Here is a 27,136-nt window from a genome sequence, read left to right as displayed (position 1 = left end):
AAGAAAAATGAGAACTGGACATTATGGGTTTTGGCTGCTGTTGAGACTCGGCCCCATTTACCGAAATGTGGTAAACTGCAAGAGCCAACCCAACTTCTGGACAAGACTGGCACATGTAGGCCCCTTGTGCCTTACTTTTTTTGCACTCCCTATAATTTAGACAGCTGGTGGCTGTTTCTCCCTTACATAGGAGTTCTCCCTTACATAGGAGTTCTCCCTCTGTAGAGCTCGCTCCTGTGTCCTCTATGAGAAAGCCACTGCCACACATCTGTCAGGGGCTTATGAGAGCGCAAAAGGGTTGGAGGTCGTAAATCGGATATGCTGAAGTTTTAAAGGGGTTGTGGGTCGTGACAGTGGGCACACTGCGCGCTGTGAGGATTCACAAGTCTGCAGTCACATAAAGTAACCACACACTTGAACCCCAAGCCTGGACAACACCTTGAACTCGTGACAATCAGTTGTCGGCTCTGATACTCATTAGATTGTCGGCCAAACCCTTTGATTTTGGAGGCTTCAGCTGACATTAGTTTGATGCCTACAGGGGGTTTAAAGGCCATTTACAAGAGCAGATAAGCGGCTGGAACAATGGCCGATGATAATTAGAACTAGTTTTATATTCGCCGATCATCTCTATTGGGGTCAAACAATCTGTATGGTTATTCCCATTAGGAGGTGATGGGCGTTTTGGTACTTAAGAGTTTGTGCCACAAATGTTTTATTTTATGTATTTTTTCCAAAAAGTTTTACTTTGATGTACGATTATAAAAATGACATCTAACTACAGGCCTCTGTACATAACAGATGAAAGTTGGCCGACCCGCCTGATGTTGATAGGTTTCTGCCGAGTCCTCAACAGATGATGTTGGGGGACAGATGGAATGGTCAGTCGGAATTTCAATGCCCCATCCTTTCATGTGAATACTTGGCTGACATGGCTTGTTTCCTTTTACAGCTGAGCCCCATTAATCCTTTCCAATCTCTTTACCAGCACTCGTAACTTTTTCCTGTGTGCCCAAAATGTTTAATCCGGTGATTAATGAAGAAGTCTATATGCAAATTTCCTGTTCTGGGAGGAAGAGGACTTGAACTCTAGCACCACCTATTGGAAGTAGCAATCCTTAATGTCATTATTGACCCTCTAGCGAGTCTTGCCCCACATGACTTAGGATTAAAAGTCAAACCAGAATCTCAATTTGCAGACACGTGTTTCGGGGTGTTGCCGTCTCCTCAGTGCAAAGCAAGAGCCAGTGTAAAGAGACTTATAGGCCTTGCAATGCTCTGGGTCCATTTGACACTTTTGTATCTTTTTTTTGCAGGAAGAAGATGCCAAACAACTAGTCCGTGACGCTATTGCCTCTGGCATTTTTAACGACTTGGGATCTGGAAGTAATATTGACCTGTGTGTGATTACCAAAAACAAAGTGGATTACATCCGTCCCCATGACATGGCTAACAAGAAGGGAGTGAGGTGAGTGGAAAGACGTCACAACGTTTTGCAGGTTGCCCATGTAAGTAGGGGATAGTACTGGACAGCACCAGTAAGAATTGTTTCTGTTTTTTAGGACAGGAAATTACAAATACAAGAAGGGGACAACGGGCGTCCTGTCCGAGAAGATTACCCACTTCAGCCTGGATGTGATGGAAGAAAGCGTGCAGACTATGGACATCTCCTAATTACCGGCTGCCCCACCGTCCGCAGTGTCTCGGTCTTTGTAGCACACGTTAAACACTTGTTCCACTTTGAAAGATTTGGTTAGAAGATAAATAAAATGTTCTCCTCCTTACAAACATTGGGAAGATGTGTGTTTTGTAGCACAGGCTGCTGAATTATGATGAAGACTTGTTTTTAAAAACATCTTGGGCTACTAATATGCTGGATTAAAAGGAATCAAGTTACTATTCCTTAATGAGTAATCCCCCATCCTTAGGATTGGAGATTACCTGCTGATCTTTGGGATTCCCAGAGTTGCGTATGCTCATCCTCCACTCCTAGAAAAATCAGAGTTCAGCATTGGCTATTTCCAACAGTCCCATAGACAATGAATAGGGCAGGTGGAGGTCTAGGGATTGCCGGGGATCCCAGTAATCAGTAAATTGTTCTTCATATGTTAATCCTTATAAATGGGTTGTCCGCCTTTTGATTACTTTTTTTTTTTTTACTTAAATGCACATAATTGGAGCTAATAATAATTTTCGCTATTTTGTTTCATTAAAACGTTTGCACAGTTTCCCTTTTGTCTATTGCTGGCTGCAGAATGAGTAAACTGAGAATCAGTCAGCCAACTATGACTGACAAAGTTTGTTACGCTGCCTTTTTCCCAGCTTCTTTTTCTTAAAGTTCAGTGTATAGCAAAATAAAAAGCCAAACAATGCAAAATATTTAATGAAACCTAATAGCAAAAATGATTTTTAGCCGCAAATACATGCATTTAAGTAAAAAAACCAAACAAAAAAAACAGTCCAAAGCATCTGGAAACCCTAAACTTTGCCCACAGTGGTGAGCTTAAAAAAACGCAATGTAAAATAGGCAATAATGAATGATCTTATTGCATTCTTTGTAATTTTTTTTTCTCGCACCAAGGATATTTCTCTGTTTATAGAGAATGTATAATTCTAAAAGATGTAATATAGTCCTACAGGTTTAATATAAGGTGTTATCTGAGCATGCTCGGGTCCTAACAGTGTCTTCGGTGGGCTCAAAAAATATCTTCAAGTCCCAGCGGCCTCATGTCTCTTAGCTGTTCTACAGGAACAACACATGCAGAGATTATGTAACAGCTGCCGGGACTCGAATATATTTTTTGAGCATGCCGAAGACACTGAGTTAGCACCCGAGCATGCTCAGATAACACCTTATCCCAGGATGATATGGAGTCAGTGTTCCCCAACTCCAGTCCTGAAGTCACCAACAAATAATCGCAATACTAAGGAAATCCTGAACACATTATCACTGTAGGACTACATGTCACGTGCCACACAGTCCAGCTAATCTGTGTAACCCTGCCCTCACTGCTTATTGGCAGCTTCTGGTGTACCTTGTCAGCAAGCTGCCAATCAGTGATGTGGGCGGGGTTATACAGTGCTCAGCATTCCGTGACCTGCTACATCTACAACAAGTAGTCTGGTAAGTGACACATCGCAGGAATAAGGGTCTCTGCCCCTACATCATGCTGCTGACAGATTTTTAAAAAGAATATTCAAACTGGACTACCCTTTTAAAATCTTCATTCTGTAATTTTATGATATATATTAGAATATTTCCCAGGAAAATACAAAGTATGAAGTATTTCTTTATTAGCAAAGTCTTTTTTTCAGCCTCAAAATAACACCTTGAGTAAGCCATATGTTATAAACCTCGGTGCACAGCGAGTCTTTACAAGCCTGTTTTACACAGTTCCACTACCTGCGATGCTATAGTTTATAAGTCTGCTGGGAGTTGTAGTACGACGATAACCCGGTTGTCTTCCTTGATATACACAGCGAGCATTCCTTCACATTGCTCGATAAACCATTCACAGTTTGATAGAAACTTCTTGACTTTGGAGTGGCTTCTATAGTGAAGTCGTTGCGGTAAGGAAGAAAAAAAAAATTAAATCCTAAGCGACTGTGACACCTCGACACAATGTGCCGGCAGGCAATATAAAAAAAAATCAATGGCACAGGTTTCAGATGAGCACTCTTCTCCCCATCCCTCAAGAACAAAAATATATATATAAAAAGCTAATTTAAAAATCTGAATTTACGTCTAAAAATTATCCACTAATAACTTGCAAAGAAAAAAAAAATTATTCATATACTTATAAAATCCGGTAGTCCAGGAGAGCGGTGTTCATCGAGCTACACAACCTTATAAAAGGAAAAGTCTGAAAAGAAGTTCAGGAGGAATTATCTTAATGGTCACATTTGATGTTCAGATGCACCTCGTTCACACCAACCCTAAGCTAAATCACACAAAGCTCTCGCTAGGTTCGATGTCTCCGCTATTACGAGTTTTCTCCTGGCCTGCAGAAACCTTCATGGCCAAGGCGGGCCACACCATTGAAGATGTGGCATTTGCCGGATTTTTGGCTTCTTGTAAGAAGTTTTTATTTATTTTTTTTCCCAATCGGTAAGGCACATTGGGGTCTTCCACGCCACATGTTCACTATTGGTTCTCATGTGCTAGAAGTCCACACCTGCATCTGTTTTGCTATCTGATGGACATAGACAATATCCGGCCTTTGGTCTGGATCGGGGTAGATGCATCTGCTGACCAGTTCTCGTAACTGAAAAAGAAGGAAATGACAGAAGAATAGTAATTGTGCTACATTTTACATACAAAAATTAAATAAGAGTCTATAATCAACGACTTCAGACAAACCAGCCCAAGGAGTAAATGGGTGGTGGTGCATACTAATGTCTGCGGTATAACACCAGGTTTTGCCTGCGGAGTTACCTCTCCCGCATTTCATCACACATCTGGGATAAGAAAATGAAGAAAACCTGGCTGGTGAATCAGGTCTTTCAATGCTGCTGTAATTTGGCTCACTGTCTAGAAGTCTTCTGTATGCCAGTCAGCTCTTAAGGCAAGGCCCGAAGCAAGTCATCATCTCTCGTTAGGTAAACACGACTACACTGCCAATTATTTCAAAGGTAATGTCCGTTGTCCAGAAAGATTAAACCACAAGAAGTTCAAGTCCAGAAAAGTTTTTTTTTTTCTTTTTTTAGCACACACATACAGTTGTTTTGTGATTGTAAGTAGAGATGTGTGGGTTCGGCCACACAGTTACAAAAAGTTCGGGTACCAGAACCCGACCCCATTCACTTGAATGGGGGGCCCGAAAATCCAATGATTGCTGTGATGTGCATGACAGCGCAGCAAACATTGCTTCTGATCGGCGGTGAAATCATCCCCGCCGGTCAGAGCCGCGGTTCCCACTTTGTCACAAGACAGCGTGAGCACTCATCTGTGATCGGAGGTATAAAGTTTACCTCCGGTCACTGGTGTCAGCTGATGGGACTACTGCTCCTATCATCCGAAACCTGCTGCTGCTAATAACAACTAGAGCAGGAGCGGCTGATGAGTGTATTCATCAGCTGCTCCTCCACTGTAAATAAATAAATAATTTAAAAAAAAAAACTCGGGGTGGGTTCCCCTGTATTTTTGTTAACCAGCCAGGCAAAACGTACAGCTGGGGGCTGCAACCCTCAGCTGTCAGCTTCAGCAAGGCTAGTTATTAACAATAGAGGGGGTCCCCACGCCATATTTTTTTTATTTCAATAATTTAAAAAACTGGAAAGGGGCCATGGATATTGCCACCCCCCAGCGTAAATATAGCAGCCTGTAGCTGCCCAGAAAAGGCACATTATTAGATGCGCCAAATCTGGCGCTTTGCCCGCCTATTCCCACTTGCCCTGTGGCTGTGGCAAGTGGGGTGATGGTTGGGGGGGTTGATGTCACCTTTGTATTGTCCGGTGACATCAAACCCCGAGGGTAGTAATGGAGAGGCGTCTATAAGATTCCCCCATTACTAACCCCAAAGTCACATTGTATGAAAATATAGACACCAAGAATAAAGTCCTTTAATTGAAAAAATAACACAGACTCCTTTCTTAATCTAAATTAAACCATACTTATGACCTCGCCTGATTCCAATAAAGCCCTTGCGACTGTCCAGGCTGAGAAGCACTGGTGAATGAGCTGCTGCGAGCACGGTGTCAGTGACTAGCCGTGACGTCACTGAGGCTGCTTTCCCAGCCGGGCTGAACTGTGGTGACCTCCCCTCTAGCACCGTGAAAAAAAATTTCACGGTGCTAGCGGGGATGTCACAGAGGTCACCGCAGTTCAGCCCAGCTGGGATCGGAGCCTCAGTTACCTCCAGTCACTTACGCTGCGCTCGCAGCAGTTCATTCCACAGTGGTTCTCAGCCTGGACAGTCGCATCTTGGCACCGTCCAGGTTGAAAACTGTTTTTCCCCCAGACATGGATTACAGCGTAGGACAGAACGACAGACAGGTATGGCACACTGTTTTTATTATTTTTGGTTTATTACAGGAGATCGAGGGCTTCGGTGGAATTAGGCAAGGTCATAAGTATGATTTAATTGAGATTATTAAAGGAGTCCATGTCATTTTTTCAATTAAAGGACTTTATTCTGGCTGTGTATTTACCATACAACTATAGGATTAGCATAGTCTTATAGACACCTCACCATTATTAAGCCATGGGCTTGATGTCACCTGACAATACAAAGGTGAGAGCAACCCCACAAATATGAACCCCACTTATGACCGCAAAGGGGCAAGTGGGAAGAGCCAGGCAAAGCGCCAGAATTGGGGTACCTAACAGATGTGCCTTTTCTGAGCGGCTCCGGGCTATGACTATGGGGTTAGTAATGGGGGGCGTCTTATAGACACCTGTTGTGAATTCTGCTCTTGGGTTCCCTCCGGTGGTTGTTGATAGTAATGCAGGTGTCCCTGCTGATTGCAGCTCTGACTGGGATATTTAGGTGTGCAGGATTCATTAGCCCTTGCCAGTTGTCCATTGTTCTTGGAGGTTTTGCATCTCTGTCTGGTTCCTCCTGCCCTGCTGCCAAATCAGCAAAGATAAGTGTCTGGTTTTTGTTTCTACAGCACACATGCTGTGTGCTTTACAATTCAGTGCTATTCATGGTTTTTTCTTGTCCAGCTTAGACTGTGTTTGGATATTTTCAGTCAAGTTGGATTCTCAGGAGAAGCAGATATACATTCCATGTCTTTAGTTAGATGGTGGAATTTTTGTATTATCTGCTGTGGATATTTTTAGGGTTTTAATACTGACCGCTTAGTATTCTGTCCTATCCTATTTAGCTAGCGTGGCCTCTTAATCCTGATTTCTGCCTGCGTGTGTCTTTTCCTCTAATACTCACAGTCAATATTTGTGGGGGGCTGCCTATCCTTTGGGGTTCTGCTCTGAGGCAAGATAGAATTCCCATTTCCATCTATAGGGGTATTTAGTCCTCCGGCTGTGTCGAGGTGTCTAGGATGTGTTAGGTACACCCCACGGCTACTTCTAGTTGCGGTGTCAGTTTAGGGTTTGCGGTCAGTACAGGTTCCACCTACTCCTGAGAAAGTCCCATGCGGCTCCAAGGTCACCAGATCATAAGACACCTCTCCATTACTACCCTCGGGGCTTGATGTCACCGGACAATACAAAGGTGACATCAACCCCCCCAACCATCACCCCACTTGCCACAGCCACAGGGCAAGTGGGAAGAGGCGGGCAAAGCGCCAGAATTGGCGCATCTAATAATGTGCCTTTTCTGGGCAGCTACAGGCTGCTATTTTTAGGCTGGAGGGGGGCCAATATCTATGGCCCCTTACCAGCATGAGAATACCAGCCCCCAGCTGTCCGCTTTAGCAAGGTTGGTTGTCAAAAATGGGGGGGACCCCAAGCTGTTTTTTTAAATTATTTATTTAAATAATTAAAAAATACGGCGTGGGGACCCTTCTATTCTAAATAACCAGCCTTGCTGACAGCTGGGGGATGCAAATTTTGCCTAGCCGGTTAACTAAAATACAGGGGAATCCACGCTTTTTTTTTTTTTTTAAATTTATTTACAGCGCAGGAGCGGTTGATGAATACTCTCATCCGCCGCTCCTCTTTCTGTTATTAGCAGCAGCAGCTTTCAGGTGATGGGAGCAGTTCTCCTATCAGGTGATACCAGTGACCGGAGGTGACCTTTATACCCCCGCTCACAGCTGAGCACACGCACCGTCTTCGGACAGTGTGGGAACCGCGGCTCTGACCAGCGGGGATGAGTTCACTGCCGATCAGAAGCGGTGTTAGCCGCGCTGTCATGCACAACACAGCACGACAAACATCCGCTGTTCGGGCAGCCGAACCCAAACAGTAACACGGACTTCCTGGTGACGTCCGTGTTCGGTGTCTGTGCCCGAACAGTAGGTGTTCGGTACGAACGCCGAACTTTACTGTTTAGGTTCGCCCATCTCTAGTTGTAAGAAGCAAAGACAATGGTCTACTCAACATAATTGGAACCAGATGTTGGCCTGAAGTTTACTAGTAGCTCCTCCAAAAAATTGGCAATTCTATAAATTAGGAATTACTACAGTTAGACATGCCAAGGTGAGGAGACCTAAGCTGCAATGTTCCTCATATTTCCCAGAGAAGCATTGCAGCTTAAAGGGAACCTGTCACCCCCAAAATGGCTGGTGAGGTAAGCTCACCGGCTTATCTACAGCATTCTGTAATGCTGTAGATAAGCCCCCGATGTTACCTGAAAGAGGAGAAAAAGACGTTAGATTATACTCACCCAGGGGCGGTCCCGGTGCGGTCAGGTCGCATGGGTGTCTCCGGTCCGCTCCGGCGCCTCCTATCTTCATTCCATGACGTCCTCTTCAGGTCTTTACGCCGCGGCTCCGGCGCAGGCGTACTTTGTCGGCCCTGTTGAGGGCAGAGTAAAGTACTGCAGTGCGCAGGCGCCGGAAAAGTCAGAGAGGCCCGGCGCCTGCGCACTGCAGTACTTTGCTCTGCCTTCAACAGGGTAGACAAAGTACGCCTGTGCCGGAGCCGCGGCGTAAAGACCCGAAGAGGACGTCATGGAATGAAGATGGGAGGCGCCGGAGCGGACCGGAGACACCCATTTGACCAGACCGCACGGGGACCGCCCCTGGGTGAGTATAATCTAATGTCTTTCTCCTCTTTCAGGTAACATCGGGGGCTTATCTACAGCATTACAGAATGCTGTAGATAAGCCCCTGATGCCGGTGAGCTTACATCACCAGCCATTTTGGGGGTGACAGGTTCCCTTTAAGGCTATATGCACACGTTGCGGATTTGGCTGTGGATCCGCAGCAGTTTTCCATGTGTTTTACAGTAGCATGTTAACCTATGGAAAACCAAATCCGCTGTGCACATGCTGCGGAAAATTCCGTGCAGAAACGCAGCGGTTTATTTTCCGCAGCATGTCAATTCTTTGTGTAGATTACGCATCGTTTTACACCTATTCCATAATAGGAATCCGCAGGTGTAAAAACACACAAAAACCGCGGGGAATCCGCAACGTGTGCACATACCCTAAGTCTCCTCACCTTAGCACAGTGTTCCCCAACTCCAGTCCTCAAGAGCCACCCACAGGTCATGTTTTCAGGATTTCCTTAGTATTGCACAGGTTATTGAATGCTTATCTGTCCAGGTGATGCAATTATCAACTGTGCAATACTATGGAAATCCTGAAACCATGACCTGTTGGTGGCTCTTGAGGACCGGACTTGGGGAACGCTGCCTTAGCATGTCAATCTCCGCAAGGAGAAAACGTTAACCCTTGGATCCCGGTCAGACGCCTCTCACTCTTATGGGAGTTTTCTATTTGTTCCCACGATTTGTCACAATTTGGGAACATACAGTGACAGATTACTTATCTGGGCTTGAGCTAGATCAGATAACCCAGAAGCTCCCTGGTCCTGGAGCTCCAGAACCATTTAACATGTCTAGTTTTACTACCTTGGGTTTTACTGATGGATTATTTGGCTTTAATTTATTAGCACTCTTAAAAACAATTAAAACAATATTGTGATTCATTCTGAGTCCAGAACTCTGCTGCAAATTATTTCTAGTTTCTATATATTTGTTTTTCTTATAATAAAGCTCAAAATCTGCTGTGAATCATTAGGAGATAAAATATTTGCCTTCTGCGGCTGCCACTAGAGGGAGCGTATAAGTTACCTGCATGCTCCCGCCACAGGGGACGTACAATAAGGGCTTTATTATTTGGACAACCTCTTCTTAAATGGAAAAGTGCCCTATAGAAAAAAACAACACCACATACATTCATGTTTCTCATATGAAATTAATAAGCCATACGAGTGATACCAGTGGCGGCAAGGTGGTGTCCCAAGTGGTGCACAACCCTTTTATAATCATTTTATTTCTATAGCGCCAACATATTCTGCAGCACTTTCCATTTTAGAGGGGACTTGTACAGACACTAAAGACAGAATAACACAACTCGGATACCAGGAGGAGTGAGGGCCGTGATAATAACAATCTACAATCCCTTTTAATGTCTCACACACTCCATCATCACAGGGAAGGTAACTATGGGGTAAAAGTTAGATATACTGCCTTACCTCACAAAATTAATACCGCCACCCTGGGCAGAAAACCTTCTTTACAGAAGTTCTTTCGTTTCCTTTCCATTTGATAATAGTTTTTCAAAAATGTAATAAAAACTTCTACAACTACATCCTAGTAAATCCCAATCCTACAAAAGCAAGGAAGCATATGCCAAACAAAACAAATACCGTCTTGTATTGTTCAAGATTATTGTACTTGTTTTTATTATGTATACCCCTCCTTACATGTAAAGCGCCATGGAATAAATGGAGCTACAACAATAAATAATAATAATACCGTATTCTTCATGCACCGTCTAATAGGTTCTGAATAATTGCCAATATTATGACACTGATCTCTTTAGGTTTGGTATACTCCCCATGCAGGCAGTTTATTTTGCAATTTGTATCTCCCTTAAATGTAATTTTTATGTAAGGTTTTACCTATATATTTGATTTATTAAAGATTATTGTATTTGGCATATGCTGCTTTGATTTTGCAGGATTGGTATTGATGGAAGTGCCATGGATCTAGGCCTCTAAGTAGGTTTAATCTACACCCTAATAAAGCAGCACATAATCACAGGTAGAGAAGCAATGACTGAAGAAGGATCTGGAGGGACAGGACTAGGCACCTTTAGGAGAACACTAATCGGAACGGGCGCCTGGCTGACAACTGCTCCTCCCGGATCTGGAGTGTTCAAATCCAATTCTGTTCTCTTTTCCACCCCATCTGCCAGGTAATTTAATAGCCCAGTTACACAGGTCGACCCGACCCCACTCCGGACGTGCACTGATAGGTCGTCAGCAAAGGTCCCATCTACACGGCGCGATGCGCCGCCAAGACTGAGGATCTTTTTTGCAAACCAAAAGGTTGTTTCACCCAACTAACGAGCAAATTGCTCATTAGTCAGCGGGTGACCGGCAATCTCTTTACATTTCATGATTATCGTGTCCCTGAGGAAGCTTCCAGGATACAGAAAAAGGAAACTGATGGAGGACGGTTCTAATCTTGAAAAGCTCCGACATGCTAAACACCGCACCTATATTCTGAGGATATCTGCTGCCTTTCCCACCTGTGTGCCCAGCAGGAGCCGATCTCCGCAAAACAAGTTTCATGTTCTTGTGCAACACAAATAAATAATGTGTAACCTAAAAACTTGATATCCTTGGTCTTTCGGCTCAGTCATGGTGAGAAATGTGCAGTTATTAATGCAGGCAGTGTCCAAAACTACACAACGAAAGGTGTCAAATATTACAAGGTTCATCCATCACTCATTTTCCGCTGTCAATATATCACTATGAAACATCCCACCGTATGAAGTGATATCAGACGCAGTCTCTTAGTATGCCGCTCGGATCCTGCCGCCGGATGATTGATCTACTGCCGGCCATATTCTACTCTTGTGTTAGCAGATTGCTCATTGCCCCCATTATACAGTAGCAGACGTGGGTTTGCCCTATGCGGAGTTATTACAGCAGACGAAGTAAGAGTTCAGGGAAAACGTCTGATACCAATAGGTAGATGTTTAGCTCAGGATACCCGGATTAAGTTGACTTCACCCCAAAAAAGAAAACCAGACACTGTTCCAATAAATAAAAGCGCTATACCTACTAACGTCTCACTTTAAATCTTGTGCACCACCCATCATCAGGTTCTATTAAATAAATGGACAGTCTGTGAATGCATAAAATAAGCCTGATCCTCCACCGAAACCACATATTAATTATATTAACACCCCCACTACCAAATTAAGGGAGTGTTCAAGGCTATAGAATTGGCAACCTAGCCACCGGATCGGTGATGAGCTCTGGGGACATGTCCCTCGCTCTACTATGGGTGCAGAATCACGTCCAGGAAGGCTTCAGTGGGGCAGATGGTTGTGCACACTCTCGGCCCATCTATTCAATGTCTAGAAGGTCGAGAGCTACGTCATTCCCAAAGACACCGGTGAACGATCCACTAGACTTCAGCATGGTCCGGAACGATTCAGGACAATTCTCAATGTAATTAATAATTAAAAAAAGACCACTGGCAATGGCATATGATGGAAAGAGTGACCATAACAATGTGGTCGCAACCCTGAGAGGACTGTGGTCAGGGCTAATATTCTAGGATAATCTGGCACGAGACTATTTTTGGACTATCCACAACTATGGCTTGTTAGAGATCATTTCATCTTCAACTTGCTTAAATGTTCACAATAAGAGTAATTATATATAGATATACACACATAAGCATATACATAAATGCACAGTTATAAACATAAGTAATACAATCTGTGTGTGTCTCATATATATATATATATATATATATATATATATATATATATATATATATATACACACACACACACACACACACACACACACACACACACACACACACACACAGTACAGACCAAAAAGTTTGGACACACCTTCTCATTTAAAGATTTTTCTGTATTTTCATGACTATTAAAATTGTACATTCACACTGAAGGCATCAAAGCTATGAATTAACACATGTGGATTTATATACTTAACAAAAAAGTGTGAAATAACTGAAATTATGTCTTATCTCTCAACACCTGGTCGTCTAATGGGTAGACGGAGACCTGGAGAGGCGTACAAGCCACAGTGTCTTGCACCCACTGTGAAGTTTGGTGGAGGATCGGTGATGATCTGGGGATGCTTCATCAAGGCTGGAATTGGGCAGGTTAATCTTTGCGAAGGGCGTATGACTCAAGCCGCATACAAGGTTATCCTGGAAAAACAGTTGATTCCTTCTGCTCAGCTAATGTTCCCCATTCTGAGGACTTTTTTCCAGCAGGACAATGCACCATGCCACACAGCTAGGTCAATCAAGGTGTGGATGAAGGACCACCACATCAAATCCCTGTCATGGCCAGCCCAATCTCCAGACCTGAACCCCATTGAAAACCTCTGGAATGTAATAAAAAAGAAGATGGATAGTCACAAGAGATCAAACAAAATAGAACTGCTTAAATTTTTGTACCAGGAGTGGCATAAGGTCACCCAAAAGCAGTGTGAAAGACTGGTGGAAAGCATGCCAAGACGCATGAAAGCTGTGATTAAAAATCATGGTTATTCCACAAAATATTGATTTCTGAACTCTTCCTGAGTTAAAACATTAGTATTGTTGTTTCTAAATGATTATGAACTTGTTTTTTTGCATTATTTGAGGTCTGCAAGCACTCACAGGATCATCCTGGTGTTCATTGGCAAACTTCAGACGGGCCTGCACATGTGCCTTCTTAAACAGGTGGGACCTTGCAAGTGTTTATTTCTGTTAATGTTGATGATTATGGCTTACAGCCAATGAAAACCCAAAAGTCATTATCTCAGGAAATTAGAATAATTATCAAAAATCACCTGCAAAGGCTTCCTAAGCATTTAAAACGGTCCCTTATTCTGTTTCAGTAGGCTCCACAATCATGGGGAAGATTGCTGACTTGGCAGATATCCAGAAGGCAGTCACTGACACACTCCACAAGGAGGGTAAGCCACAAAAGGTCATTGCTAAAGAAGCCGGCTGTTCACAGAGTGTGGTATTCAAGAATATTAATGGAAAGTTGAGTGGAGGGAAAAAGTATCCAGGACATGGGCTACAAATAAAAGAAAGAACCTTGCGGTGGACACCGCGTCTGACACCGGCACATTACTCCAGGTCTCTAAAAGTACAATTTTTGGTCCAGCGCATATATAAGATGCTGATTTTGCATGTGCCCTGAGACAACACTGTCTCCTATGCCCGAGTTTCAGTACAGTACGTAACTGAGGAAGGTCCTGATGGTGGACCGAAACGTTTATTGGGTACTACAATAAAAAAATCACACAAGCATTTAAGTTGAGTGCAAGGTTCTTTCTTTTATTTTGATAAGGTGTGGGAACCTACCTTAGCACCATTTATCAGTAGTGCACACGCTATTTACCACTAGCATGGGCTACAAATGTTGCATTGCTTGTATCAAGCCACTCATGACCAATAGACAACGCCAGAAGTGTCTCACCTGGACAAAGGAGAAAAAGAACTGGACTACTGCTCAGTGGTCCAAGGTGTTGTTTTCAGATGAAAGTACGTTTTGCATTTCATTTGGAAATCAAGGTCTCAGAGTCTGGAGGAAGAGTGGAGAGGCCACAATCCAAGCTGCTGGAGGTCTAGTGTGAAGTTTCCACAATCAGTGATGGTTTGGGGAGCCATGTCATCTGCTGGTGTAGATTATAAACATAAGGATGAATGACCTCGGGGAGATCAAAACATCCAACACCGCGGAGACACCATCACGTGTTTCTCAACGCAGTGATCCAGAACACTGCCCCCATCCCTAAAGGGAAATATGCAAATGCATGTAGAAAAGCTGTCTGTGGATGGATACCATGTTTTGGCATAGGTGGTTTTCCTTTATTGGATGCTGCCCTTCCCATGGTTGTTCCTTCCCGGTGAAAGACCTGGCTATTCATTGCTTGCGTTGAGAAACACGTGATGGTGTCTCCGTGGCTTTTCTACATGCATCTGCTAGTGTAGGTCCACGGTGTTTTATCAAAACCAAAGTCAGCGCAGCCGTCTACCAGGAAATTTTAGAGCACTTCATGCTTCCCTCTGCCAACAAGATTTTTGGAGATGGAAATGTCATTCTCCAGCAGGACTTGGCCCCTGTCCACACTGCCAAAAGTACCAATACCTGGTGTACAACAAACAACAGTATCACTGTGCTTGATTGGCAGCAAACTCTCCTGACCTTAACCCAATAGAGAATCTATGGGATATTGTCAAGAGGAAGATGAGAGACACCAGACCCAACAATGCAGATGAGCTGAAGGCTGCTATCAAAGCAACCTGGGCTTCCATAACATCTCAGCAGTGCCACAGGCTGATCGCCTCCATGCCACGCCGCATTGATGCAGTAATTGATGCCAAAGGAGCCCCGACCAAGTACTGAGTGCATTTACTGAATATACATTTCAGTAGGACAACATTTCAGATTTTAAAATCATTTTTCACGCTGGTGTTATAAATTATTCTAATTAACTGAGATAATGACTTTTGGGTTTTCATTGGCTGTAAGCCATAATCATCAACATTAAAGGGAATCTGTCACCTCATTTTTCGCATATAAGCTGCGGCCACTGTCATCAGGGGCTTATCTACAGCATTCTGTAATGCTGTAGATAAGCCCCCGATGTATCCTGAAAGATAAGAAAAACAAGTTAGTTTATACTTACCCAGGGGCGGTCTCGGTACGATGGGCGTCGCAGGTCAGGGTCCGGTGCCTCCTATCTTCATACCATGTCGTCATCCTCCTTGCTTCGTGTCGCGGCTCCTGCGCAAGCTTACTGATTTGCCCTGTTGAGGGCAGAGCAAAGTACTGCAGTGCGCAGGTGCTGGGCTTCTCTGACCTTTCCCGCTGCCTGCGCACTGCAGTACTTTGCTCTGCCCTCAACAGGACAGAGAATTATGTCTGCGTAGAAGCCGCAACAGAAGCAAGGAAGAGGACGTCATCGCATGAAGATGGGAGGCACCGGACCTGCGATGCCCATCGGACCCGGACCGCACGGGACCGCCCCTGGGTGAGTATAATCTAACTTGTTTTTCTTATCTTTCAGGATACATCAGGGCTTATCTTCAGCATTACAGAATGCTGTAGATAAGCCCCTAATGGTGGTGGCCGCAGCTTATATATGAAAAATGAGGTGACAGATTCCCTTTAACAGAAATAAACACATGAAATACATCACTCTGTCTGTAATGACTCTATATTATATATGAGTTTCACTTTTTGTATTGAAGAACTGAAATAAATTCACTTTTTGATGATATTCTAATTTTGTGAGAAGCACCTGTAGATAATAGAGAGCTATATATAGATAAATAGATATATGATACATAGATATATAGACAGATAATAGGTAGGTAGATAGATAGATAATAGATAGTAGATAGATAAGATAAATAGACAATAGATAGATAAATAGATAATAAATAGATAATAGATGGAGAATAGATAAGATAAATAGACAATAGATAAATAATAGATAGATAATAGATGATAGATAGATAGATAATAGATAGAAAATAGATGATAGATAATAGATGATAGACAGATGATAGATAGATAAATAGACAATAAATAGATAGATAGATGATAGATAGATAATATATAGATAGATAATAGACAGATAATATATAGATAACATAAATAGACAATAGATAAATAAAAGATAGATAGATGATAGATAGATAGAGAATAGATAGATAATATATAGATAATAGATAGATAAGATAAATAGACAATAAATAATAGATAATAGATAAATAATAGATAGATATATAATAAATAGATGATAGATAGATAATAGATAGATGGAGTATAGATAGATAATATATAGCTATAGATACACATGTATGTATGTAGTTGCGATGTGCCCCTAACCATAATATAACATTGTGCTCCGCACCCTTGCGTCCTTTCTATTTCTCGTCACGCACTTTATTATAAAATGTTTGGAAATGTAATGTGGTTATAAATATAAAGCCTCTGATATCCTGCACTCCCTCCAGATCACTGCCTTTTCATGGTTTAATTGGCCGGCTCAGGACTGTGGCCCAATAATGGCAAATCAATGGTATTACAGCTAAAAGAGCAATTTCCTTGCTTCTCCTCTGGTTTGTTACACTGGAAGCATTTAATATTTTATCACACATAATGAACACAATTGGTGTGCATGAAAACAGAATTAGTGGTGGAGTGAACCAGGAGGAAAGCTGCCGCTTTAGTCAGGATCTTTATGAGGTTGCGCGGGATCAGGACTCTGGGGAGCGACTGAGCTGATCAGCAGCACACCGCGCTACTCTGCGCTCCGCTCTGCGCTCTCAGGGGGACATAAGAGATGAGGAAAAATAAAGAAGAAAAAAAGCAACATTCAAACATGATCAATTGAATATATTCGCTGTGAGCTTGAAGAAAAAAAAATCCACGAGGCCGGATAGCTGATATTTCCCTGGATTATTGATGTCTGTACAGGCCAACAATGTCCGCTGAGCCACCTGATCGTGCTGGTTTGATAATTGATTGCGATATTGATTCACTGCCCAGAGATGCTCATAGCTGGAAAGTACATGGAGATGGACGGTTGGGGCAGGTTTTATGTGGACATGTTACAGTGACATTCAATAACCCTGTCAATTACTGCCGAATGTGTGTTTCTGGCTTTTAAAGGGCGTTGAAAGCAGCCCGGCAGTGACCGGGGGCATACAAGGGGTACAGAGGTCTGTCACTTGTTAATTATCTTATTAGGATCAATATGTTTGTGTTGCTAGGGATCTGACTTACTAGTAGGGGAACAGCATAACATTAAAAAAAGAGCTCAGTTTTTCTACTAGAACTGCACCCCTGCACCCGACTGTCACACTTTACACTTCTCTTATTCATTGAACTACATGGAAATAAGTAAACGTCTCCTATTTTCTTCCCTTCACCCTCCATCTTGATTCCTAGCACTCACTGTGTCCTTACACCTATATTTTCCTAAATATAATAAAAGTATACAAGTCGGGGAGGCTGAACCATGGTGTCCTACATTATAATGTGCACAGGTCCTGTGCAGTCATCATCATTATCTTTGATAGGCGCTTCTAAACTTATCTGTAGAGAACTTCAGCAGTACAGTCCATGCAATTATTATTATTTATATAGCACCATTGATTCCATTGTGCTGTACCTGAGAAGGGGTAACATAAAAATTACAGATATCACTTACAGTAAGCAGACTAAGAATTACAGACTGGTACAGAGGGGCGAGGACCCTGCCCTTGCGGGTTTACATTCTACAGGATGGTGGGGAAGGAGACAGTAGGTTGGGGTTGCAGGAGCTCCGGTGTTGGTGAGGCGGTATCTCCGGTAGTGATGAGGAGGCAGCGGGGTCAGTGCAGGCTGTAGGCTTTCCTGAAGAGATGGATTTTCAGGTTCGATCTGAAGGATCCAAATGTGGTTGATAGTCGGACGTGTTGGGGCAAAGAATTCCAGGGGATGGGGGATATTCGGAAGATGTCTTGGAGGCAGTTGGGTGAGGAGCGAATAAGTGTGGAGGAGAGAAGGAGGTCTTGGGAGGACCGGAGATTACGTGAGGGAAGATATTGAGAAATTAGTTCAGAGATATATGGAGGAGACGGGTTGTGGATGGCTTTGTAGGTCAGGATTAGTAATTTGAACTGGATACGTTGAGGGAATGGGAGCCAGTGAAGAGATATGCAGAGGGGGGAAGCGGAGGAGTAGAGAGGACAGAGATGAATTAGTCGGGCAGCAGAGTTAAGGATGGACTGGAGAGATGCAAAAGTGTTAGCAGGGAGGCCACAGAAAAGGATGTTGCAGTAGTCAATACGGGAGATGATGAGGGCATGCACAAGCATTTTAGTAGATTGACGGATGAGGAAAGGACGGGTTCTGGAGATATTTTTGAGCTGGAGGCGACAGCAGGTGGAAAGAGCTTGGATGTACGGTTTGAAGGACAGGGCAGAGTCAAGGGTTACTCCGAGACAGCGGACTTCCAGTACAGGGGAAAGCGTGATGTCGTTAATTGCGATAGATAGGTCAGGTAAGGAAGATCTATGAGATGGAGGAAAGATGATGAGTTCAGATTTGTCCATATTGAGTATAAGGAAGCGAGAGGTGAAGAAGGAGGATATGGCTGATAGACACTCTGGGATTCTGGATAGCAGAGAGGTGACGTCTGGGCCAGAGAGGTAGATCTGAGAGTCATCGGCAAAAAGGTGGTACTGGAATCCATGGGACTTTATGAGTTGTCCCAGGCCAAGTGTATAGATTGAGAAGAGTAAGGGTCCTAGAACAGAGCCTTGAAGAAGGGACAACTGGTGAACCTGCTGGAGGATGACAGGTGGCAAAGATTTATTAAAACACATGGGAAGTAAAGGCAAGCCAATCCCACAGACAGGTAACCGTAGCCCAAATTACTGTAAAATTTAATGCTGGCTATGATAGAAAGATGTCAGAACACAGAACAGCGCTTGCTGTGTAACCACACACCAGTCCGAGTGCCCATACTAATCCCTGTCCACCACTACAGTGACTACAATGGGCGTGTGGTCAATAGAACCGGACCATGGAGCAATGGAAGAAGACTGATTTCAGTCATCTATAACCACAAGTAATAATTCCCTAACCCCTATACATCACCATAGAAAAATTATTAATCTAATCATTACCCCATATAACAAGGAATATTACTAGTTCCTAACATTTACCCAAAGAGTTATTCCCAACATTACAAGTCGTCACCCACCCATCCATGAGATAGTCCCACAGAATGGGTGGTAAGTTGAATGGTGGTGGTCCGACCTCCATTATCCTCCCTCTCCGACAGTCCTATACACAATGAAGGGAGAAGTGAAATGCATTTCACAGCACCGTTCTCGAGAACATCTTGGATCTTGTGGGTAAGTGATAACTTGCAATGTTTGGAGTAACCCTTTAAAGCACTGTAGATCTATTCAGATATTACCATACATGATACACTAGTAATTCTCATGGTTACCAGTAAGTAGTATAATAAGGGTTATTCACTATGATATAGATGATCTGACGCCCAGGATCCTTATAAATCTGCCCCGGTAGCGGCCGGATGTTCCTGGGTACTGCAGATCTGCCACTGTATAGGGCCGTGCTATTCCACCCCGTACACAGCAATAACAGCAATCTGAGGGTGGGAATGCCAGATGTCGGACACCCATTGATCTGATATTTATCACCTCTCCTACATATAGATCATCAATATCACAGTACTGGAAAACCCCTTTAATGTTACAGTCGGAGGATGCAGGGAGCGAAGAGTGAGGCTGTTATCAACAGAAAGTAACTGAACTAATGCAAGATAGGAAATGTGTGTATCATATATATATACAGGTCCTTCTCAAAAAATTAGCATATAGTGTTAAATTTCATTATTTACCATAATGTAATGATTACAATTAAACTTTCATATATTATAGATTCATTATCCACCAACTGAAATTTGTCAGGTCTTTTATTGTTTTAATACTGATGATTTTGGCATACAACTCCTGAAAACCCAAAAAACCTGTCTCAATAAATTAGCATATTTCACCCGTCCAATCAAATAAAAGTGTTTTTTAATAACAAACAAAAAAACCATCAAATAATAATGTTCAGTTATGCACTCAATACTTGGTTGGGAATCCTTTGGCAGAAATGACTGCTTCAATGCGGCGTGGCATGGAGGCAATCAGCCTGTGACACTGCTGAGATGTTATGGAGGCCCAGGATGCTTCAATAGCGGCCTTAAGCTCATCCAGAGTGTTGGGTCTTGCGTCTCTCAACTTTCTCTTCACAATATCCCACAGATTCTCTATGGGGTTCAGGTCAGGAGAGTTGGCAGGCCAATTGAGCACAGTAATACCATGGTCAGTAAACCATTTACCAGTGGTTTTGGCACTGTGAGCAGGTGCCAGGTCGTGCTGGAAAATGAAATCTTCATCTCCATAAAGCATTGACCCTGCCCTTGATGAAACACAGTGGACCAACACCAGCAGCTGACATGGCACCCCACACCATCACTGACTGTGGGTACTTGACACTGGACTTCAGGCATTTTGGCATTTCCTTCTCCCCAGTCTTCCTCCAGACTCTGGCACCTTGATTTCCGAATGACATGCAAAATTTGCTTTCATCAGAAAAAAGTACTTGGCACCACTTAGCAACAGTCCAGTGCTGCTTCTCTGTAGCCCAGGTCAGGCGCTTCTGCCGCTGTTTATGGTTCAAAAGTGGCTTTACCTGGGGAATGCGGCACCTGTAGCCCATTTCCTGCACACGCCTGTGCACGGTGGCTCTGGATGTTTCCACACCAGACTCAGTCCACTGCTTCCTCAGGTTCCCCAAGGTCTGGAATCGGTCCTTCTCCACAATCTTCCTCAGGGTCCGGTCACCTCTTCTCGTTGTACAGCGTTTTCTGCCACATTGTTTCCTTCCAACAGACATACCATTGAGGTGCCTTGATACAGCACTCTGGGAACAGCCTATTTGTTGAGAAATTTCTTTCTGGGTCTTACCCTCTTGCTTGAGGGTGTCAATGATGGCCTTCTTGACATCTGTCAGGTCGCTAGTCTTACCCATGATGGGGGTTTTGAGTAATGAACCAGGCAGGGAGTTTTTAAAAGCCTCAGGTATCTTTTGCATGTGTTTAGAGTTAATTAGTTGATTCAGAAGATTAGGGTAATAGGTCGTTTAGAGAACCTTTTCTTGATATGCTAATTTATTGAGACAGGTTTTTGGGGTTTTCAGGAGTTGTATGCCAAAATCATCAGTATTAAAACAATAAAAGACCTGACAAATTTCAGTTGGTGGATAATGAATCTATAATATATGAAAGTTTAATTGTAATCATTACATTATGGTAAATAATGAAATTTAACACTATATGCTAATTTTTTGAGAAGGACCTGTATATATATATATATATATATATATATATATATATATATATATATATATATATATATATATATATATATATATAATGCTATATGGGTGACATATGGGAGCGTCAGCAGAAAACTCCACTGTTCCACTGCTGATATTTGCACATACAGATGAATAGATTGGAGATAGCCGAGAACAGCAGCTGAAATGACTAGTCACAATGAAGCGGTGGCCAAACATGACCACCACCATTCCATCCATTGTCCATGATTATCGGACACCGCAGATTACAGCACTAAATCCCAGTCGGGGCATTTCGGAGCCCTGTTCTTGGATAGGTGATCACTTTTAATGATGGGAATGACTCTTCAATGTAGAAAGCTGTCAGTGTAGTATTCAGTCACGCAGGTTTACAGAGCTCTTAAAGCCTAAAACTGTCTGAAGAAACATAACTATGGTCGATGGGCTTCCATGAGACAAGAATTAGGTCACCAGCTTTATCTTACCAACACACCGGGCTTTGTTGCCATCTTTCATTAAATTTGTATGCAATCATTTAACAGAGGCAACAAATGACACATGCTTCCCTTGTAACTACATTGATATTTGTCGGGTCAGTGGTAACAAGCGCTGATTTATTTAGGCAACATATATAGCAGAGTATCTCAGATGCCTACAAAAGAATCCCCAGATTGCAGGATACAATGTGCCACTAGAGGTTATGGTCTAAAGCTGGATTGTCAAGCACTCTGGGGTAGTTTCACGAAGGATCATTTTTCATGAACTATTGTGGATACAAGACGAGACCCCAGGAGAGCGCTTTGGATAGACATCGCACAATCCAGAATATAAATTAAGGCCAAGGATCAGCAGGTAGAAGAGGTCAGCTAGGGTCCGGCCATTCATTTTTAATCTACGTGCCGCTCAGTGTTCTTTATGGAGGAGATTATCTCACGCCGAACCAAATCTCTGACAAAGGGAAGACGTGCTACTTTTCCTGGCAGAAGCAGCATGTACAGACAGCTAAACCAGAGCCAAAGGGCTCGCCCTACGCACTCTCACTCTGGCGCTGTGCTAATAGTGCATGCACACCATCTGGAGCCTGGCTCTGACGGAGCTGGTGCTTTGGAGCCTTGAACACTCCTTCGCACCCTCCGCTGTATCACTGTACGTACATGTGCTCTTTAGCACTGCCAGAGGGAGGTGGACAGACAGTAATTGTACAGACAGGAAACACATCTGTCAACTTACACTAATTCCAGGAGCCAACAGGCAAATACTGAGCCGAGTGTCACAGAAGCGTGAAATGCAGACAGGGCTCGGTGCACACACGCCGCCGAGCATGGAGCTTACCGAAGACTCAAATATAGGATCTGGGTTCTTATTCTGCATTAGATCCATTATACTTAATATAATTATGTAGACCAGTGGTCCCCAACTCCAGTCCTCAAGAGCCACCAACAGGTCATGTTTTCAGGATTTCCTTAGTATGACCCAGGTGATGGAATTGTTGCCTGTCTAGATGATGGAATTCTCACCTGGGCAATACGAAGAGAATCTTGAGGACCGAACTTGGGTAACACTGATGTAGACCTTGATCCCAAACTTCATCCTGTATAACGTCTCATGTTTTCATGTAGGAGGTTTTTTTGCACCTTATATAGTCTATACATGGCCGGGAAGTTTCGCGGACTAAGCGGTCCGCACCGGTTGTCTGGTTTTGATACGAGTCACAAATACAAGTTTATGGATCTGGGGGAAAAAAATTGGACAGCATTTGTATGCCATCCGTGTGCTGCCCGTTTTTCACGCAATGTTTGGCATATTTCACGGTCTGTTTAGCCTGGACTGGCTGGGGGTCTTTCTACTCAAATTTACAGCATCGTAGACACATATTAAGCTGTAAGTTCTGTATGCGGACTGTGAAATTCACTTGTGATACGAGAAGCTTAAAAGGGTTGTCCAGGCTTGGGGTACAAGTCTTCAGTCACTCTATGGGACTGCAGACTTGTGAATCATAACAAACACGCACAGTGCATACTGTCAGGATTATCCGGTGCTGGGAGCGGACAGTCATCACAATTTGAGTACTTCCAGCCACATTCCGACTAGACGTGTCCGGCCTTGCATTGGGTAAGGACACACACAGCTAGTCGGCATGTGACCGCATGTATGCACAGCACATACTTGCCGTCATGCACCTGCATGCTCCCAGTCCTGACACACTGTGCACTTTGAGGATTCACAAGTCTGCAGTCAAATGGAGTGAAGGCAAACTTGTAGCCCAAACGTGGACAACCCCTTTACAAAACCTCCATCAGTTTGTTTTGGGTACGTGAAAAAAGGACACGAGACAAACACTGATGAAAATTAGTCCATTTTTCAGCGTGTGAGAAAACTCGCTGACGTCTGAAGGAAACGCAACTGTCTGCACCAAGATGGGTAGAGGGAGCAAAGCAATGTCAGTGCGCAGGAAGCAATATCCCTCTGCTGCTAAACGCTTCTAATATCGCTGACGACGGCTTTTTATGCCGTTTTAAGCTTTTGTTACAAAAGCAAACAAATGTCTACACACAGACAGCACTACAATTCCCAGAGAAGACACATCAATAACAATTATAGGCAGCGGATAAAGGAGGCAGACAGACTGACAGCCGGCTGACAGATGCCAGGTGATCTCTCTGTCAAGGTGCAGAGCGCAGGATGAAAGCAAGCCGTGCTTACCTTTTCTGAGTAGTGTTCGGTGGGCAGGGGAGGATATTCACACCGTTCTATCTTCTGACACAGAGAAAACAAGTTCATTTTGTCGCCGTAGAAAGGGCTCTGAAGTGCTGCCATCTGCACGGGAGAAGGGGAGACTCATTACACATCTAATCCAACATATGAAAGGCCTCTAAGAAACACAGAACAACGTTACCTGCAAACCAAAAAAACAGGGACCAGATCAGAGAGCAGAGGAGGCACAAGAATGTGCCGCTATGACCTGGGTGCCACCTTAACTAGGTGCTCTGATGACCAGGTGCCGCCATAACTAGGTGCCGCAATGACTGGGTGCTGCCATAACAGTGACGCCATGACCTGGGTGCCGCAATAACAAGGTGCTGCCATGGCTGGGTGCCGCCATGACTAAGCGCCACCATAATGGGGTGCCGCCATGACCGGGTGCCACTTCCTTGACCAGATTAGGACAGTCCATTTGAAAATTCTGAATATGTGATGACATGTCACAGAGCGGGTGGATCTGCCATAGACTTCAGACAGTGCATTATTTTCTTTATTTACGTATAGACTAAAAATAAATGAAGCCTCCACCGCTAAATCTGGATTAAAACTCTGTCATCCCACGCTATCAGGTGACATTTTTAGTAATGGGCTTTCATTGCATGGCAGAAGGGTCTCTACAAATAAAGTTTTTTTTGTTTCAGAAAACCTATGTCCCACGGCTGCAGTTTCTTAAAAAAATGTTTTTACTCACCCTCCCCAGGTCCAGAGCAGAGTCTTACCCACAGCTCCTGGTATCTGTTATTGTTTGCAGCGTTGATATCACATCGACAGCACCGCAGCCAATAGCTAAGTAGCTCGTGACATCAACTCAGGCTAAACTTACTGATTGGCTGCAGCGCTGTCAATGTACATCAGCGCTGCAGCCAACACGAGATACTGGGAGCAGCGACGGAGAGTTGGACCCAGAGAGGCTGAGTAATAACTTTAAGGCTTTATTCCATCAGTTCCCGTAGTGTTTGACTGAAAAGACCTGGTTAGCAGCGGACTACCGGAATCCGATCAGAAACCCGATGAACCTCATTATAAGTCAATAAGATCTTGCCGTATCCTAGCTCTCCCTCATGTGCAGTGACCCTTGCTTACACGCCTGATGAAGGGTGTTATACTTGAAACATTGCACCATTTATTTTTGCACCTACTGCGATGGGATTAGTGGATCTGGAATACTCATAATACATATTTTACAATCCTGCCCTCCAAATGGGATGCAGGATTGTGTCCTTTTGGGGAAGCCCACCCTGCACTCTTACTTATGCGACCCTTGCCTACACACCTGATGAAGTGTGTTACACTCAAAACGTTGCACCACTTATTTCTGTACCTTCCGCGATGTGATTAGTGGATCTGGAATACTCATAATATATATTTTACAATCCTGCCCGCAAACGGGATATAGGATTGTGTCCTTTTGGGGAAGCCCATCCTGCACTCTTACTTATTCGACCATTGCCTACACACCTGATGAAATGTGTTACACTCGAAACGTTGCACCACTTATTTCTGTACCTTCCGCGATGTGATTAGTGGATCTGGAATACTCATAATACTTATTTTACAATCCTTCCCCCCAAACGGGATGCAGGATTGTGTCCTTTTGGGGAAGCCCATCCTGCACTCTTACTTATTCGACCATTGCCTACACACCTGATGAAATGTGTTACATTCGAAACGTTGCACCACTTATTTCTGTACCTTCCGCGATGTGATTAGTGGATCTGGAATACTCATAATACTTATTTTACAATCCTGCCCGCAAACGGGATGCAGGATTGTGTCCTTTGGGGAAGCCCATCCTGCACTCTTACTTATGCGACCCTTGCCTACACACCTGATGAAGCGTGTTACACTTGAAACGTTGCACCACTTATTTCTGTACCTTCCGCGATGTGATGAGTGAATATGAAATCCCTATTTGCGGTATCTGTATGTGCTTCTAGGGGTGCAGTCCCTACCTCCTATCTGCGACTAGTGTGAACAACAATCCAGACTATTCTTCAGTACTTCCATTATGTTACAGACAGGGAAAAGGACTCGTAGTCATATTGCTTTCTTTTCCTGTGTAGTCTACCTTCTCCCTCCCGGGCTCTGGTGGTCCCGTAAGGGTTAATCTCGCCTCCAGGTTCAGTAAGCAAGCGGCAGCATGTTCCCACTGTGGCCGACTCCTCGCTGTGTCCCAGCTGCTTATTAAACCATTATGTGATTGGAGAGCTCCTTGTCACTGTCCTTCACTGTCACCCCCCAGCACTGGAGCCGTTCTGCGGCCCACCCTAATGAGCTTATACTGGGTAATTGTGGATATTATCCTGTTTTGCTGTGAGCGGCATGCGCTGCTCAGTTTGTTTCGGGGGCCCTTTCTCTGGCTGATGTTTAATGCCTCTCGTTAGGATTTTAATAAGGGATTATTTGATAATTATTCTGCCCTTCCGTCCTCAGGTTAGAGAGTCTGTTCATTACTATGCATTGTGACATGGATACAATGCAGAACGAGTGTCCTTCCATGACAGACATTAAACCCCTATTGTGACAAAAAGAAAATCATTTCGAGTCCACAAGTGACACCGTCTAAACCTCGCCACAAAAACTCAGCTGAATTATTCACAATCTGCAAAACAAATGCATTTAAATAAGCAAAAAATAAATTTAAAAAAATGCTGGTTATTGTGATACTGCGCGACTCGATATTCAAAAGGGAAAATAATGAGACTAATAAATGATGTAGACTCCACGTTATATACCTGTCAGGTGACCAAAAGGAACACGATCCCCCAAATTCTACCCCAGCATTCCGAGAGGAATCAGTCCCAAAG

General features: G+C 43.6%; 2 protein-coding genes across 6 annotated transcripts in view; one reads left to right on the top strand and one right to left on the bottom strand.

The window, feature by feature from the left end:
* Nucleotides 1-1,788, top strand: part of PSMB7 (proteasome 20S subunit beta 7) — a 71,965-nt gene extending 70,177 nt beyond the window's left edge. Inside the window, exons 7-8 of the mRNA XM_077283556.1 lie at nucleotides 1,317-1,468; nucleotides 1,563-1,788. Of these exons, the coding sequence (XP_077139671.1) occupies nucleotides 1,317-1,468; nucleotides 1,563-1,674 (264 nt within the window). The 3' untranslated portion in view covers nucleotides 1,675-1,788. The remainder of the gene's footprint in view (nucleotides 1-1,316; nucleotides 1,469-1,562) is intronic.
* A 1,484-nt stretch (nucleotides 1,789-3,272) lies between these two features.
* Nucleotides 3,273-27,136, bottom strand: part of NEK6 (NIMA related kinase 6) — a 222,848-nt gene continuing 198,984 nt past the window's right edge. For 4 of the 5 annotated variants that reach the window (XM_077283551.1, XM_077283555.1, XM_077283553.1 and 1 more), the window contains 2 exons: nucleotides 24,270-24,383; nucleotides 3,273-4,265 (listed from right to left, as the gene is read on the bottom strand). In XM_077283551.1, the coding sequence (XP_077139666.1) occupies nucleotides 4,155-4,265; nucleotides 24,270-24,383 (225 nt within the window). In that variant the 3' untranslated portion in view covers nucleotides 3,273-4,154. The remainder of the gene's footprint in view (nucleotides 4,266-24,269; nucleotides 24,384-27,136) is intronic. The other variant, XM_077283554.1, reaches the window with a different exon arrangement.

This window comes from Ranitomeya variabilis, chromosome 2 (genome assembly GCF_051348905.1).
Source record: "Ranitomeya variabilis isolate aRanVar5 chromosome 2, aRanVar5.hap1, whole genome shotgun sequence".
In the NCBI taxonomy this organism is placed as follows: Eukaryota; Metazoa; Chordata; class Amphibia; order Anura; family Dendrobatidae; genus Ranitomeya; species Ranitomeya variabilis.
Note: the sequence above shows the minus strand (reverse complement) of the source record. Positions and strands in the feature narration are given on the sequence as shown.